The sequence below is a fragment of the Pteronotus mesoamericanus genome, unplaced genomic scaffold (genome assembly GCF_021234165.1).
Source record: "Pteronotus mesoamericanus isolate MK-2021 breed Mesoamerican mustached bat unplaced genomic scaffold, CSHL_Meso_final contig_105, whole genome shotgun sequence".
Taxonomy (NCBI): domain Eukaryota; kingdom Metazoa; phylum Chordata; class Mammalia; order Chiroptera; family Mormoopidae; genus Pteronotus; species Pteronotus mesoamericanus.
In genome coordinates, this window is record NW_026555006.1 from 15,641,990 (window position 1) to 15,659,115 (window position 17,126).

The following is a 17,126-nucleotide window of genomic DNA, read 5'->3' on the forward strand; positions in this document are numbered from 1 at the left end:
AACTCTCACTTGGCTGCAAACTTCTTTGATGCCTCTGGCAGCTCTTTAATGTTAATAATACTAATATTACAAAGCTAATATGAAGGTTTTATTATGCTCCAGACACAATGCTAAGTAATTTACTGGCAAAGTATTTAGGACTCTGCTTAGGACATAGTAAGCCATCAATAAGGGTTTGTTATTAATACTATTTATAGGCTTACGAAGATGGTATTATCATCTTTTTACAGATAAGGAAACTGTGAGGCACAGAGACTTACATAACTAGTACATAGTGACGTAGTTCATTAAGTCGCAGAAACAGAATGCAATCCCAGTCTCTTTGGCACCATTATCTATCCATGTTCTTAACCATTTACAAAAATGTTGGTCACACACACACACATACACACACACACACCCCCCAGTCCTTTTAAAAAACAAAAACAAAAACAAAAAAAAACCCTTGCTGTTTTCAGAGTAGTATAAGTTGTAGTCAGGTTTTACTCTTAATTTTTTTCTTCTTTTAAAATTCAACTGTCTCACAGATATAAGGGAAAAGCCACAAGTATTTCTTTTAAAATCCAACTGTCTCATAGATATAAGGAAAAAGCCACAAGTATTTGTATCTCCCTGGATAATTTCATTTTAAAATTTAGAGGCCATTGATATATGTGTCTTTAGGGAGAACGTGTGTCCTTAGGGAGAACAGTGAGTTTTTTAAAACTTTTATGCCACTAAGGAACTGAGTTTTTGTTAATATGCTACCCAAGTCAACTTCTTCAGTAGATCTTAGAAACCAATACCTCATATTTGCTCTAGTGAAAAGAACCAGACCATATCAAAGACTGAGCAATATTAGAAGTTCAGGGTTACAGTTATAGCATAAATGATTACTAGTATTAGAGGCTCAATCCTGATCATGTAATGCATCTTACTTCTTAGTTATTTCATTTGGTGCTCACAATTGCTCTGTGATGTAATGGCTTTTCTCCTAGTCCTGTTGCTAGACTGGACAGGGAGAAATGCCCCCTTTTGTTGTTGTCCCCTAGGGTTCTAAAGTGGCCTTTCCCTTCCTTCCCACCTCCCTCTCTTCTCTTGCTTTCCCTCCCATATGCCACCTGCCCTCTTCTTCCTTAGCGGCCAGAGCCTGCTTGAAAAGAACGGAGGATCTAGTGACCCGAACCTGGGGGCCCTCTGAAAGGTTCCCGGGGTCACTGGGGACCAGCCAGGTAACCAATCCTCAACCCAAGCAGTCTAGAAGCCATAACCCTTCCCACTTAGGCAGCAGAATGGCATCCGGATCCCACCCTGGGAAGCTGAGAGACTCAGGGCTTCACCCGCCCTTCAGCCTCCCTCCGGATTTCCACTGGGGTGAACGAACGGACTTGAAGGCGTTTACAGACGCCTGTAGCCCGTCGTGAGAAACGACTCATTTAGAAAGAAGTTGCTTTCCTATAAGCACTTAAGTTGCCAGCAGCAGCCACAATCCACCTAGGGCAGCCAGGTGGCTCGCGTGCGCGCGCGCGCGGGTCAAGGGGCGCGCGGAGGGCGGGATTCGAACACCGAACCGAGAGGCGCCCCGCGGGGTCCAGTCTGTGACCGCCTGCCCGCCCAGGCTGCAGCGATTAGAAGCGGCGTGCACAGCTGTTTTCCGTCGGGCTAAACCTCCCCTCCCTGCCTGCTGCCCTCTTTCTCGCCTCCCGCCCCAGAAATTATCTCAAGCGTTGCCAGTTTGTATCCGGAGCCCCACTCGGGTGGGTTCTTTTGTTTCTTTGTTTTAATGATAGTTCCCAGCCCTCCGCCTGTCATGCGCGGTTAATCCCCTGGCGTTCTTGAAGGCAGCTGGGGTGAAATTTCTTCTGCATCATCCTTTTGGGGATAATTGTTTACGCTGTGACGTCAGCCGGATTGATTTTTCTCTCTCTTGAATGAAAGGGAGGGAGGACAGGAGGGAGAGAGATACTCTCACAGATGTGTGGGGAGGCCACATGCACTGACATTCCTTCAGGGCCAAAGGAGATGGGAATAGGAGCTTGAAAGTGTGCGGCTAAAACTTCAGACTGCACCGAATTAAGTTTAAAAAAAAAAACCCACCAAAAAACCCCAACCCTCCGCAGTAAGCCACTTAGGTGCTCCTTTCATCCCTGTTAAGGTGGCAGCGCCTGATAATTAATCTCGGGTACCAGCAGCTGCAATAGGTTTCAGAAGGCGAAGAGGAGGGGCGGGGGAAGTGCGTCACCAGGTGGGGAAGGGGCTGTGCGTTTGGCGACCGGCGGCAGGGGCTGGGGGTGGCGGGGAATGGGGACGGGAAATAGGTTCTGTGCGCTCTCCGGGGGTATTGTGTCAGGAGATGCGGGCTGGCTACCATGTGACGCGGTCCAGAGCTGAAGGGATTGGCTGAGGCAGCGCAGGCGGTGCAGCTTGCCGGCTCGCTGCTCTTCTCCCTTTCTCTCGCAGCATCTTCCTGGGAGCCTGTAGGTGAAGCAGCACCAGCTGCATCCATGGCCTATCCTTGGGGTTAATACTTTGTCTCCTTTGGCTTCGGCAGCAGCGGACGGAGCCAATCTCCTGACAGCAGCGACAGCAGTGTTGTGAGGATTTAGCTGGGACCTGGAATCGTATCCTCCCGTATTTTCTCAGACTCCTTGGAAATTAAGGAATGCAATTCTGCCACCATGATGGAAGGTAGGATGCTTTCTGCTGTGCTTGACAGGCTTCAGGAAAGGTTTGGGCAGGACAGCGTGGAAGAATGTGTGCAGCTTGTGCTTGTGGCTGGTCTGGAAACCTGGTTGCCAGTATTTGGAAGCAGAAATGCTGCAGTTTGCTTGCAGTGGACCAGGGCTCAGACTCCTGGAATCAAACCACAGGGCTGCTGTTTAGCTCAGAGCCTACAGAACCCCCAGCTCTTTTGAGAGAGAAAAATCCAAAGTGCTTGCAGGGAGCTGAGACAGAGCTACTAAAGAGCTTGCAGAGCAAATAAGTTGGAGGAGAAGATAAGGTTGTCTGCTCTGGGTTCCTGGGACTACACTGATTAAACATTTACAATGGAAACTTGTTTTCTGAAATTGACATTAGACAGGAGAGGTCATTGACAGAGTTATCCATGCTGTAATTTTTACTGAACTGTTTGAAAAATTTTAAATTCTTGTTAAGATATGTTTATCTCTGCAATTTACATCTGATTGTTGGGGTGACAAATGCAGCAAATTTGGTCCATAAGGTATAGTTTTATGGGGATGTCATTGCAACAGAATGAGCCATATGAGGAACGTATCCAGGCCTCTTGGCTCTGGATTTAGGGTCTTATCAGGTTTTCGTTGTTATTGTTGTTCCCCGTGCAATGTTTCCTAGCCAAGCAGCAAATGATTACTTACTGATTACCCTTTGCATTCGATATTAAGCGTAAGGGGGAACTTTTTCTGGGGAGATGTTGTTTAAACTATATTTTATTCTACTAAATTACCCTTTCAATCCCCAGATAGTGACAACCGAGATTGCCTCAGAAAAGCAGCAGGCTGATTAAAAAAAGAAACAGGCAGCCTGACCCTGGCTTTGATTTTCTTTTCTCACACTATAGGATGGTGCAAAACTCCTGGCCTTTCCTAAGATGACAGGCAGAAATTTGTCCCCAGCCTGGATTTCTCAGTGCAGAATCCAGTGCATAATGGGTCTCAAATCAGCCATGGAAATGGCAGAGAGGCCACCTCTTAAACTGAAGTCTGTCCTACAGATTTTAAGCATTGCTTACAGATTTACCAAAATGAAATAAGAAGAGGATGGTTTCAAAACAACAGCACTGAAGCCTGTACATATTTGGCAGAAATTAATTCTTTTTGCCTTCTCCCCATCATGTCAAACATGGTTAACGTGATTGAGTGAAGACTTTTATAGTGATGGCCCACAGATTTTAGAAAATAGACTTAAAAAAGAGACTGGGCATCATTTTGATATGGAGCCTGGTCTTGTTTGCAAAGGGCTCTCAAGCAGTTCTTTAAATACAGGCCTAAATAAAACTGAGATTATGAGCGCTGTAAGATTGAATTAATTTTCATTAATTAAAAACGGATTTAATCTTTGAATAACAAGGTAAGACAAACAGAAAGAGTATTACCAATGTACTTTTCAATTAAAAGCTCATGTAGATTGCCCTTTTCAGGGGGGAAAAAAAGTCTTGTCTATATAGGTAGTATATTTCTCTAGCTAAATTTTATGTAGAATTTCTTAAAAATAATCTGCACACATTCTGATTCAATTTAATCGTAAACAAGGGAGTGGAATATCTTTTATTTTATTTCTTGCCTTGCAAACTATGGAGTTAAAGTGTCTTCTTTGAAGGAAGTAACATTTATTGATGCTCATTAATGATTCTCCTGGTAATATTGTCTATTGTGCCATCTCAGAATGTCAGTTCAAAACCCTGCAATAAGCTTATCTGAGCTGCCTAAACTGAAATGAGAACTGTAACAAAGACTTGTGTTGGGGCTGGACTAAAACTATTACTCTGTATTTGCCCAATATATCTAATGAAGGACATTATCTTAGCACTGTTATGAATTAGAGGTGACACCATGGGTACAGCTATCCACTGTCAGATTCTTGCAAAAGAAACAAGACAGGTGTTACCATTGACTTAAAAATGTAAATGAAATGAATAATTTTTTATCTACCTGTAGTTCCTACTTAAATGCTTTCAAGAATCATCATCCAAGTGGTTCAGGGATCTTAAACAGACAGGTAGGAACCTTAACCAGAAACAATTTGCATACCAATGACCTTCCAACTTAGTTGCCAGTTTTTTGGGCAGTACATACATACATGTTTCTGATATTTCCTCCCAGAATTTCACTTCTGAATTGCTCTTACTCTGAAGGTATGAGATAACAGTTATTATTTCCACCTACCTCATCCCTAGTGAGCTCTGAGAATGTCTCCCCAGACATGTTGAGAGTTAAAACGATGTCTTCTCAACTAGCACTCTCTCACTCTCATCTCTCATCTCTCACTCTCTCGCTCTATCTCACACACACACACACACACACACACACACACGAGTCATCCACACATGTACACTCTAGAAAGGGAGAAAACCTACATTTGCATTTGTGTCTGTATATATTTGTATATTCAGTAAAACATTTGAGTCTGCTCCTCAGGAAAACATGGCCATGGCAACTGTTCAAAGCTACTTCTCTACTTTGTGTAAAACAATAGTAAACAAATATTCATCTGAATGGCTCATAGTCTAGTTTTGTGTTCTTGTCTTGATGTAACAGGATATATATTCCATTTGTTCCATGCCCATTGGAAATTCTTATCATAGATGAAAAAATACTATTACCTCCTCAGTGATTCTGATGGCAAAGAAGGCAGTAAAATAATTCTGCAGGGACCTCAAGCAGGTGTACCAGTAGTGTGTGGCTCCAAATAGTTTTATTAAAGATGTATTTTTTAAGTAATCAATTTGTTGATTCTTGTTTTCTTTATTTCTTAGCAATGGCTGGTATTGAGTTGTGTCTTTCCTAAACAATGCCACATGATATGGAACCATATATAGTATAAATGTGAAGGGAAGGAGGATGAACAAAGGGAATTATTTTCTAAATGATGTGTGTATTGTCTTAAGTATACAACACAGACTATGTGATTAGGGAAACTGTTCAAGGATTCTATTGTTTTTCATGAGTTATTATTAAAATTTGAGAATGGCATTTTAGCTACTCCTTCTAAGGTAAGTAAAACTAAGTCAGGGTTTCTTAGGACATCTGGGTATTTGTCAGGCAGTCTGGGAAGTTTTCCCTTGTCTGTGCAGCACGGCACTGAAAGTGCTTATGTTTTCAGCTCCATATTTAGGCTCTTAGTTATTACACTGGAAAGGTAAGTTTTTTAGTGTCAATGATTTCACCATATATATCATTTTTAAATTAACAAGCATATTTAATGGTTTACTGGGTTTAATTATAATGTGTAGAGTGATTTAATAAATTTTGTTATATTTATTATTCACAATAACCTGCACATAAGTGTATTGTACATAATACTTTTGTTTTACGTTTTCTAAACTGCAAAAATAAAAAAATAATACTTTGAGGCAGAAATATGGTAGAATGGAATTTGAACCCAAGTTCATTAAACAACAATGCTCATATTTTTGACCTGTCATAGCATTTGAAATAGAAACCTTTTCTTTTACTTCACATCAGGTACTCATGTTAACCTAATTTTGAAAACTAGGACTTCCTTAGTTTTTTGGTGGCATATTCTCTCTCTCCCTCTTTTGAATATGAATACTCACAGTCATGCCTTTTAATTCCCTATTAAGGCCCTTTATCTCCAAAGTCATTATTTAAAAATTTTTGAACAGTTCTAGATTGATTGACCAGTTGTTCAGTGAACTTTATAACCTTTTTTTTTTCCTGTCTAGAAATTGAGTTTTATTTATTTGAAAAATTCTTTGATGTGATCAAAAAGGAATAATGCATTTTAAAGCTGGAACTGTTTGTTTTATAGTTAGTTAAGAATTTTTAAAAGAAATGCTTCTAACTTCCTACTGATTCCCTTCCTAGAAATAGTGAAGTTATTTTGGAGACTCTTAAGCATGCATACGAGATTCTAATATATAGTCTATCATTTATGTAATTCCTCTCCTTCAAGGCTCTGTGTCAGAAAGAACGTTCTCATATGTCTGTTTCCATTTAATTCCAGGGGTCAACTCTAAATCTCTAAAAAGTACTTGCAGTTTAAAAAAATTAACTTAGATAAACCTTGCTAGGAGACTCTGGATAATTCTTTCTGTTGAATTTGGCACATACCCTATCCGTGTTTCAAATAAACAAGTTGCAGGAAGTCGCCAACTCACAGTTTTTATGTTCCTGAAACTTTGTGAATTGCTCTCTCGAAACAAGTTTTCCCATAGGAATAATGATATGATGGTTAGACTCTCACACTCGTCCATCAAAGACTATTAAACCCATTATCTAATTGAAGTACTAAGTGTTTGCTATGATGTGTGTAAAGAACAAGTACAGTAACTATAGTAATTAGCCAGAAGAGCACAATGGCATTAAATGTGTTTTCAATTTCAAATGTTGCTATTTGCGGGAAAGAAGGTTTAATTAGAGGACACTGAGGAGATGGGAAAAAATTTGAAGGGGATTTTTAGTATATTTTCAGAAGTTTTAGAGACTCTTGACACTGGATTTTTTAATTATGTTCAATTTTACTACCATACCGGTGACTTACATTTTCTCAATTCAATTTTACCATATCTACTGCTGTTAAATTGTGATTATTTTCATTGTGTAAACTCACAGGTGGAATTAAGAAAGGTAAAGAGAATTTACTGAGATGGCTGTAGAGAATTTGGAAGGGAGAAGAGAGGTTAAGGCATTATAATAGATTTGGGTTCATGTCTAAAAAAGTACCCAAGGAAAAATTAATTGAATGAGGAAAAAGTCATCAATAAAAAAGAATTGGGGAGCATGATAAGGGTAGGATCCCCTTGAAGAGAAAGTAGGGTTTGGGGCAGAGGTATTGGGTCTAACTGGTTTATATGCCAAGTACCAAGTTTTTCTATGGGCAGAGGATGGCTAGTTTACCATTGGATAGCTAGTGGGGAAGGAGGTTTAGACTTAGTGAGGGGTGAGTCTCTGTCTTGGAGCAGGTACACCGTTTAACTGCATCTATAGAATGTTAGAAAGGTATTTTGTATCTTTATTTAAATAGCCTATATCATTGTCACTTCCTTGTACAAGGTATGCAAAATCCCTCTATCTTATTTCTCTTAAAATCCACAGCATGAGTCTGCCCATGTGGACTTGCTGTGCCACTTCAAGCTTATTCAGTGCCTCACTGACGCTGACAGCCTTGCTACCTGTCTCGGAGTGACTAGAACAAATACCCTCCCACTCTGGGGTTTTGGCTCTGCCTACAACGCGCTTCGGCGGGCAACTCATGGAGTAACTGATTCTCTTGTGGTTCCAGCAAAACTGCCACCTCCTCAGGAGGCCTTGTCTACCATTCCTGTCATCCCAAACTTCCTAGCACACACCCTGGGCCACTGAGTCCATCTTAGTCATCTCTCCACAGAGGTCAATTTGTGATTCATGGTTATTCAGTGGAGCAAGGGCTGAATTTCTCTCTTGGAGGCGAGCTCCATGCGGGCAGGAATATCTGTTCTGTCTTAGCCACCTCTGTGTTCTTAGCTCGTTGACGCACAGTGTACTCTTAGCGCATTTATGTATTGAATAAGTGAGTAAAACCAGATATTTATAAATGACTCTGATGACTTCAAACAATATATTGAAAGGTATTTTTTGGGCAGTATGGTGAATATAAAAAATAAATACTCATATTTATATTTTCACTGGAGAAACAAGCACTTTAAACCTGAAATAATTAGGAAAAGAAAATGTATTATAAATACTAAATTGTAAGAGACAGATAATACATTTTGAAAAGCAAAAGAAAAGAACAAATCCTTTTGAAAATACATACTTGAGCTTGAATTATTTCAGTGATTAGTTCCAAGGAAATTATTTCATAATGGAAAGAGGCAAGTTATAGCACAGCTATTTGAAAGAATTTACAGAAAATCCAGAGGCGGTGTTGTCAATATTCTGTACATTATTTTCTTTCTCCCTTCTGCTTTTCTTTCTCTACTTTTCTCATCCTTCCTTCCCATCTTTCCCTTTCTAGAATCCCTTTTCTTTTCTCTGGTTCATGACCAAATCTGGAAACAGTGGCTTACAGAGCTAAAATGTTTGACTTTGAATTTGGGAGAGTATTTTTAAATAAATGAGTGTAATGTTGTATGATATAGTTGTACATACGGTGGCAATGTGATGGTAGATGAGATTGTTTAGACACCAAATAATTCCAAATTGGAGACCTTGTTAATCTTAAAAACCCAGTATGTTTGCTGAATTCGTGCAGTTTGGCTTTGTTTTCATAGAAAGAGCATGTGTCCAGAAGTCAGACTTAGGTTTGAGTCTAAGTGTTGTGACTGTTTGACTGTATGCCTTGAGAAAGTTACTTTACCTTCCTGGGGTTCTGTTTCCTTGTGAATAAAATAAGGGAATTTATCTGCCATATGCCTAGAACTTTCAGCTCTGAGACTCTCTGTTGTTCACAGAATAATTTGGATTCCTTGTATCTACTCCCCCCTGAATGGCTGACTCCTCTTCCTCCTGCCACAAAACAGCTTGACCATGACACAAAAATAATTCAAGGGTGTTACCTACCACCTTCCTGGTTTAATCTTCCCCTACTGGTCTTTTGCATGGATGCCACAAGTTAGTTTTACATCTTTGCTGTTTTGGGAGACAAAAGCACATTTATGCAAGCCCTCCTCTACAGCTTCTGTCATAGAACTGTTTATATATTCATCAGAAACAATCTACTGAATGCATACTAGGCACATTCTAGGTGTTAGAGGTTCTTTAGTGAACTAAACATAAAAATTCCTGCGTATATGGAGCTTCTTGTTGGGTGTAGGAAAGAGATGATAAAATAAAATAAAATGCAAAGTACATTTTATGGGGGTAAGGACTTTGGAGAAGAACCAAATGGAAGGAGTGGAGTAGATGGGGATGCAGTTGTAAATACGGAGATGATGGAAGACCTTGCTGAAAAGACATTTGAGCAAAGGCTTGAGGAAGGGGAGGGAGTGAAGAACCATGTGATTATTTGGAGAGAGAGTCTGAAGAGTCAGGGAAAAGAGCCAGTGCAAAGGCTCAGATGTGGGCAGAACAGCAAGGAGGCCAGTGCATCTAGAGCAACAGACAAGGGACTGTTCCCTTTCAATGGAAGGGAAGCCAGTTTCCTTTTGCAGAAATCAGTCAGCATGAGCCTATGTTATCCATGTGTCAAGCAACAGGTGGGCATTCAGAAGCCTAAGATTTTGATACTAGTTCTGTATTACGATAGTGCCTCCTGGACTCATTCTTCCCACATAGTTAAGTAAATGAATTAATATCATACTCCTCCCTTAGCTTCTGGTTCCAAGCCCAGACTCAGAGCTGAGAGTTCAGCTACAGCTCTAGGCTTGAGCATTTCCACACAAGAGATACAGCCCCATGGTAAGGATGGCTTTAGAATCAGAATTACACATTGACTCACAAATATTTTGACTACATCTCAAAGATCTTTGGTTTTTTTTTTTGGTTCATATACAACTTCCATCAGGACTACTATTTTAGGATTTTTTAAAAGGCTATCCAGAGTGACTCATGTTGCATATCTTTCTCCAACAAGATAATGTGGAAAATACTGTGTGACATTGCACATACTTCAAATTTTCCAAAATGCTTCTTTCATTCAACAGGTATCTCTGGAGCTTTTTCTTTAGTCCTGAATGCTGTTTTAGGCTCTGTGAATATGACAGCAAAAAAAGGCCAGTTGTGTTCTCCATCCTCAGAAGCTTTGAGTCTGTTATATGTTGTTACATATTCATGTACATATTTTATTTTCATATCATCTCTGTGTGGCAGAAAGAATAGGTATTACCATCCTTATTTCAAGCAGGAGGCAGCTAGGGCACAATGGTGTTAAGTGACTTGTCCAAGGTGACCACCTTAGCAAGTGGCAGAAGCAGCATTTATTAGACAAACTTTACTCTTAGGCAAGTGCTCTTTATTTGCATAATGGTATAACTGGCAAGTCCTGCTCATATTGGACTGTGTTTCTGTCTGACAAGCAAATGAGAGATCATCTAAATTTGACCTGTTGTTTCAAAGCCTTCTTCATAACTAAGCACGTTAATTTTATTATCAGGTTATGATCCTCCAGCCATTAGCCTAAGGAAGGGTCTAACACAGCAGTGTTTTATCCCAGTGGGTTCCTCCTGGTAGCAGTCGCTGGTTTCCTAGAATTTTACCATGAAAAGGGACATGTGATATCACTAGGCCAGTGCACTCTAAACTTTCACAGCTTACATTTTACGAAACATTTTATCAGAAAGCCTGGCTCCCACTATGAACAAAAGCCCTTTCTCCCTGAGAGGGACAGCTTGGTGTTCACTGACATTCTGTGAAAGCGTTGGCCGTTATCATGAAAGCATGGTGGTGTGGGCTACCACTGAAGATGAACCAATCTAGTCCAACCTCATTTTGCAGCTGAGGAAACCAAAGCCGAATGAAATAACATACCCAAGGATTTTTGTTCTCTCTGTAAGAGAACAAGACAAGTGTACTTTAGTAGTGATTCCAAAAATGTGAATAGACAAAGACTTGGAACCTGTGGTGCCTTTCACGTTCAAAGGTGCTGAGGCTGGTTGGATGACTGCCCAAAGATGCACAAATGAATGTGTCCCCAGGGCCATTGCTCCGCTGAGTACACATACAATGTGGCCATTTATAGCTCTCTCCTGTGCTTCCATGGCTCATGGGTCTGCTGTCAGTGAGTGAGTGCTATGTGGGGGAAAGGACCAGGATATGAAGGGACTGTACCTCCTGACTGGCTGTGTGACCTTGAGTGAATTCTAGAACTGCTTTGGCATGAGATTCCCCATTTGTAAGGTAAGAATAATGCTGGTTCCCTTCCTCATAGTGTCATTGTGAAGATCGGTTGAGGTAATAAATATTAAAGCATCTGCAAGTGTGCCACAAATGCCAGTTATTTTCTCAGATGGCTCGCTCTCAACTTGGTTGTTCCATGTGGGGTTCTTAGCATTCAGTGGCTAGACGTTATTGCTTGCTATCTTGCTTTTCAAGTACATTGCTGCTGCATCCCTGCTGCACATAGGCCTTACAGATGTCCCTCTTCTTTTCACCTTACTGCTGTTAATTACTAGCATATTCTATCATTCTCTATTCTCAGTGTCCAGGTGCTATACTCCCCATTTCTTGGCCATGGAAGGCATCACTAATCAATCACAGCCGTCTTTCTCCCTGGCCTCTGCATCTGTCTCAATTTCACATTCCAGGCCACCTCCGCCAGTTGATTTGAGTTGGCACATGAGATAATATTACTTTGCTTTTTCTACCCATGGGCAGGTTCCTAGATTTGAAACACAGTGAATAAAACTGAAATACAGGTGGTATAGCTGTGCATCCAGCCCTTACAAATGCCCTTAATGAATCGTTGAAAAATGACATGTGAAAAATTGTCCACAGTACTTGCTGTGGTAGCAATGGACAGAAATGGTCAGTAAGCCCTGTAGCAGGTAGGACCCTACTCCTGAGGTATTGACTTTAACCATCAAGTGTCTCTTGTGTCCCAATTCAAAGAACTGAGTCTACTAGGCAGACAAGCCAGAGTTGGTATTTGGATTCACCCCTGATTCCTCATTCCTTTCTGCCTCATATCTTTTCTGCCTCACATTCACCCCTGATTCCTCACTCCTTTCTGCCTCACATCCTCTGCTACCATACCTGGTCAGACCTTGCTGCTTCCACCTTCCAGCCTATCCATGTCATAATCAAAGAGATCACTTTTGTTGCCTGCCTTTGATTGTTCCCCATCCTTTTCAGATGAAATCTGAATGCCTCAATGTGCTGTAGAACCCTTCCATACACAGGCCAGACAGGAACTCCTTGCCCTCCCTTGCATATGCTATTCATTCCCTTCTCTGTATGGTAACAGTCTGTTCTCATCATTCAAGGTCAAACAAAAGTGTCTCTTGCCAACAAAGGCTTCCCACATTCCCCAGGTTGAAAATGAAGTGCTTATTAGCTCTCAATTCTCATTCGCCAAAGGGCATAAAGCAGAAGGTTTAGGAGCACTGGCTTTGGAGTCAGACTGACCTAGGTTAAACCCAGCTCTGTGACCTTGGGAAGTTAGTGAGCCTTTCCTCCTCTTGAAAACTATAGTGATAGTAAGTCTCTTTTTCATGTGTAACCATGTCTGGTTGGAAGGATTAATCAGAAAGTGTACTTGTAGCATTCAGAATTCTCCAGAGATGAGAGAGAGAGGGGGGGAGAGAGAAGAGAGAAAGAGAGAAGAGACTTGTGGGGACTGGCACGGCAAGGTGGCAAGTCCAAATCCATAGAGTCTCAGGCCGGCAGCCTGAAAGTTTAGGTAGGGGCTGAGGGGCTGATACTACACTCTTGAGGCTAAGTGTTAAGTTCTCAAACGATCATTGCTATTTTCTGTTTATGCCAAATTTGTTCATTCCTTCCCTAAGGACCAAGGACTCTGCCAGAGTAGAAACCACGTCTTACTTATTTTTATATTCTCAATGTGTGGCTTGCGTAAGTGTTCAATAAGTAAATATCCAGTGATTGAATAAACCCTGTTAATGGATCACAGACTTTTGGCAGGGGTGAGGGGTGTTCAAGCCACCATGCATATGGTTATCATGAGAATTAAATGGTTAATATATGCAAAACATTTTAGAAGCATATTGGGTCCACAGTAAAGCTTCTTAAATGTTTCTCTACTGGGCACATTGAAGGCTTCAATATAGTTCCTGGCTGCCAGGTAGTACCAAGACTGTGCTCTCCCCAAAGTACCCATCTGCCGTGTAGGATCCCTCTGGCTGAGAGCCACCCTCTGACTCTAGGTGGATGCAGTTGATCCAGCATCACACACATTTTGCCTGACTCCTTTGTTTGTCTCTCATCTTAGGAGAAACCAGATTTCATTGTAGAAAATGTGGAAAATAGGAAGATACAAAGAAGAAATTTAAATCACTGACAATCTCATTATTACAAAATAACCAACCACTGCTACAATTTATTGAGTGTAAAACATGGGGACAGGTGATCTGAAGCCCTTTAAAGCGGAGTAATATCAGTAAAGTGGGTGAAATAACATAGGAAATGAAATAGGATAATATATGAATGCACTTAGCACTTTCCTACCTGGCACTCAGTGAATGCTAGCTCTTAATAACTTTATGGTCAAAATATATGTTTGTGTCAAAGAACCCAATTTTATCATTATATAATATGCACACATATGAATACATATATATGTGTATATATGTAGACACACATGGCTTCTTCATTTTATATTAGATTGTAACAATTATCCTAGACAGCATGTATATTTGTTAAAAACAAGGGATCAGGAGACAAACTTCTCAAATTTAAATACTCATCTCTCTACCCTTGCCAAGTGTGTGAATTTAGGCAAGTTATTTAAGCCTACTGTGGTTCAGTTTCTTGTATGAGATAATCTTTATCTGATATTATTATAAGGATTAAATGAGTTTATTATATACATTGTTATTTTATTATAATATTTACTATATATGCAATATGCAATATACATAAAGAACAATATTTGGTACAGAGTGAATGCACAGTCAAGAAATGTTAGCTATTGTGTCAACAGTAAAATAAATAAGTAATAAATACATAAAAATAATATCATCCAAACTGTATCTTTTAAAAAATGTTAGCTATCATTATCATTGTCATGAAAGTCTTCAAAGGCATTATTTTTATTGATTGTATAATACTAAATTCCATAATAATATTTTCTACTATTCCCCTGTTAAACATTTAGACTGCTACCTGGATATTGATTTTTATGCTGAGCTAGAATGGCTCACATTAATGAGTTACAGAGTTTGGTGGGAATTCTTGATTCTCATGTCATAGATAGTTTGGTGAGGTGGTGAGGGTTATGTTTTGGGTTGGAGCCCTGGCACTGCCCCAGCCAGGGAGTGGCTTTGAGCAAGCTACTTAACATCGGCAAGAGAAAGCAAAGTAGTAGAAAAAGAAATGGATTTTAATTAAAAAGTCCTAACATCTCCTTGCACCCTTCCTTGTTAGCTATGATAATGAGGCCAAGATTTGCCAAGTGAGTAGGGATTGATTTTTTTATGACCTCTGTGAAGGTCCTGGCTGTGTATCTTGGGCAAGTCACCATCTCTTCATTTTCCCATGTATGGAATAATGAATGACATGAGCTTTCCTGCCTCTCTCACTAGGTTGAAAATATTAAGCACAAAATATATGCGAAAGTATTTTGAAAACAATAAAATCTTTTTATAAATATAATGTGGTATTAGGGCTATTATTATATTTAGTGTCTTGGAAACTCCTTTTAAGTAAAGGGTTAAGGTAGATAGTTTTGTAGATGCTAACTAGTTTTAAGATTTCATGCTCTAGTGCTGGGCTTTAGGATGTATCCCCACTACAGTTGACCCCTTTCCCCATACCCTCTCTACCTTTCATGCATCCAACTGTTTTTCTTCATTTCCAAATGCCAGGAGAGAAACATCTTTCCTAATTTAATGAATTATTTACTTGGGTGGGGAAAGTTATATATATTTTGTTAAACTGGGTAGCAGTATTGGTTCAATAATGAATTGTAGTGGAACAATTGTAAATATATTTATTATATTTAGTTTTATTTTTATTGTGTTTTTCCAATACCATCGATTCCCCTTATTGCCCTCCCCCCACAGCGATCACCACACTGTTGTCCATGCCCATGAGTCCTTTTTCCTTCTTGCTCAGTCCCTCCATCCTCTACCTTCCCCCCTCCTCTCAGCTGTCACCCTGCTCTTTATCCATGAGCCTGTCTTAATTTTGCTCGTTTGTTCATTAGATTCTACATATGAGTGAAATCAATACATTTTAAAATGTGTTCAACTGGAATCTTTCTTGGCCTAATTATAAAATCACATATAGTTCTTTATATAATTTTCAGCAAACTCTAATTCACTCAATCTAATGGCCACATCAAATTATTTAATCCGAATTTCTTCTCTTGATTTTTCTGCTATCTTCTTTGTGGCAACTTACTTCAACTTGGCACATTGAAGATAGACTTTGTTGCTTTCTTGATAAATTTTGCCTGAGATGCAGAGGATGTTTATAGTGCTAGCCCTGATTCTAGATATGGGATACAAGTTTACAAAACACATGGAGTTGTTGCATTCTAATACTAAGAGGAGACAAAACTAACAAACTAAATGAATAAACCTGATAGTTTCACTGGCGGTAACAGCTGTGGGAAAATAAATTTTAAAAAGTCATGAAGAGAATGGGATTGGTGCTGAAAGGTACGTTAGGACGCCAGGGAAGGCATTTAAGCTGAGACTTCTTTACATTGTGTCATGTGGAGATATGGGAACAGTGTTTCAGGAGTGGGAAATACAGAGGTGAAGGGCCTGGAATTTGGTAAACTCAAGGAGCAAAAGGAAAGCTAGTGTGGCTACAGACCAGTGCAGGAGGTAGGAGGAGACAGGAGAGAAGGCAGGCAGGATGCAGGGCAGGCAGGGGTTTGTGAGCAACACAGATGACTCTGGAATTTATGGAGGCCAGAGAAGGCTACTGGGTGGGGTTTCAGGAGAAGGTCATGCTTCCATCTGTGTCTTCAATGACTTTGGATGTTGGATGGACATAGATGTGAGTAGCTACAGGTATCATTCTGTTTTCTTTTCCTTTTGTTGAAAGAAAGTTGTCTTGAATCAATGCGTGAGTCCATACTCCTACTTCATTTAAATTTAACATTTATTTTCGGTAAAGCTAAGAGAGGTTCAAAAGAGCACTCAGAACGACTGCTGCTGAGGGCTGAGGCCTCAAAGTGAAGGCTTAACTTAGCTGTTGAACAAAATCCTTTTGGAACCCAAATAGTTCTGGTATTAGATTTCTTCCAGGGCATGTTGAGAGGTGGGAAAAAAATGAAGATATTAGAGATCCAAGTCTATTATGTTTTTTATGTACTTGTTTTTAAATGGCTTTGAAGAACTTCAGTTCTTCGATAGTCATTTTGATACTGCATCTGTTTATTAGGTTGGTTCTCATCACTGAGATGCTTTCTCTCTGGTCCGGATTGGAAAGGTAGAAGCACATAAGAGATCATGCTGTTGACAGAGGTTGACCTCTCTATGTTCATTTTTCTCCCCAAATGTTTCCATTAAACTCTGATGTCCTTTCTGCATTTCAAAGACAGAGAGCCATACTGTCTCCTTTAACAAGAGCCCTCTAACTCTATAGCTTCCTGCAGGTGCTGAAACTGTCTGTGCTCTAAATGTGTTTGTAACCCAGGGGGAAATATACGCGGTTTCCTGTACATGGGACTTGTTCCTGTCCCAATCTTCTTTATACTAAGAATTCTGGCTCTTTCTAATTATCATTATGTTTATATAGCAGGTAAGCACACGGGCTTGAAAGTCAAAGGAAACCTGGATCCAAATCCTGACTCTGCAACTTACTGGCTGTTGCCTTTGAACAGGCCTGAGCATCAGG

The 17,126-nt window shown here is 40.1% G+C and overlaps 1 protein-coding gene across 1 annotated transcript in view; it reads left to right on the forward strand.

Moving 5' to 3' along the window:
- The first annotated feature begins 2,420 nt into the window (after positions 1-2,420).
- SGIP1 (SH3GL interacting endocytic adaptor 1) overlaps positions 2,421-17,126 on the forward strand; it is a 197,708-nt gene continuing 183,002 nt past the window's right edge. The window contains exon 1 of the mRNA XM_054574374.1: positions 2,421-2,667. Coding sequence (XP_054430349.1) covers positions 2,658-2,667 — 10 coding nt within the window. The 5' untranslated portion in view covers positions 2,421-2,657. The remainder of the gene's footprint in view (positions 2,668-17,126) is intronic.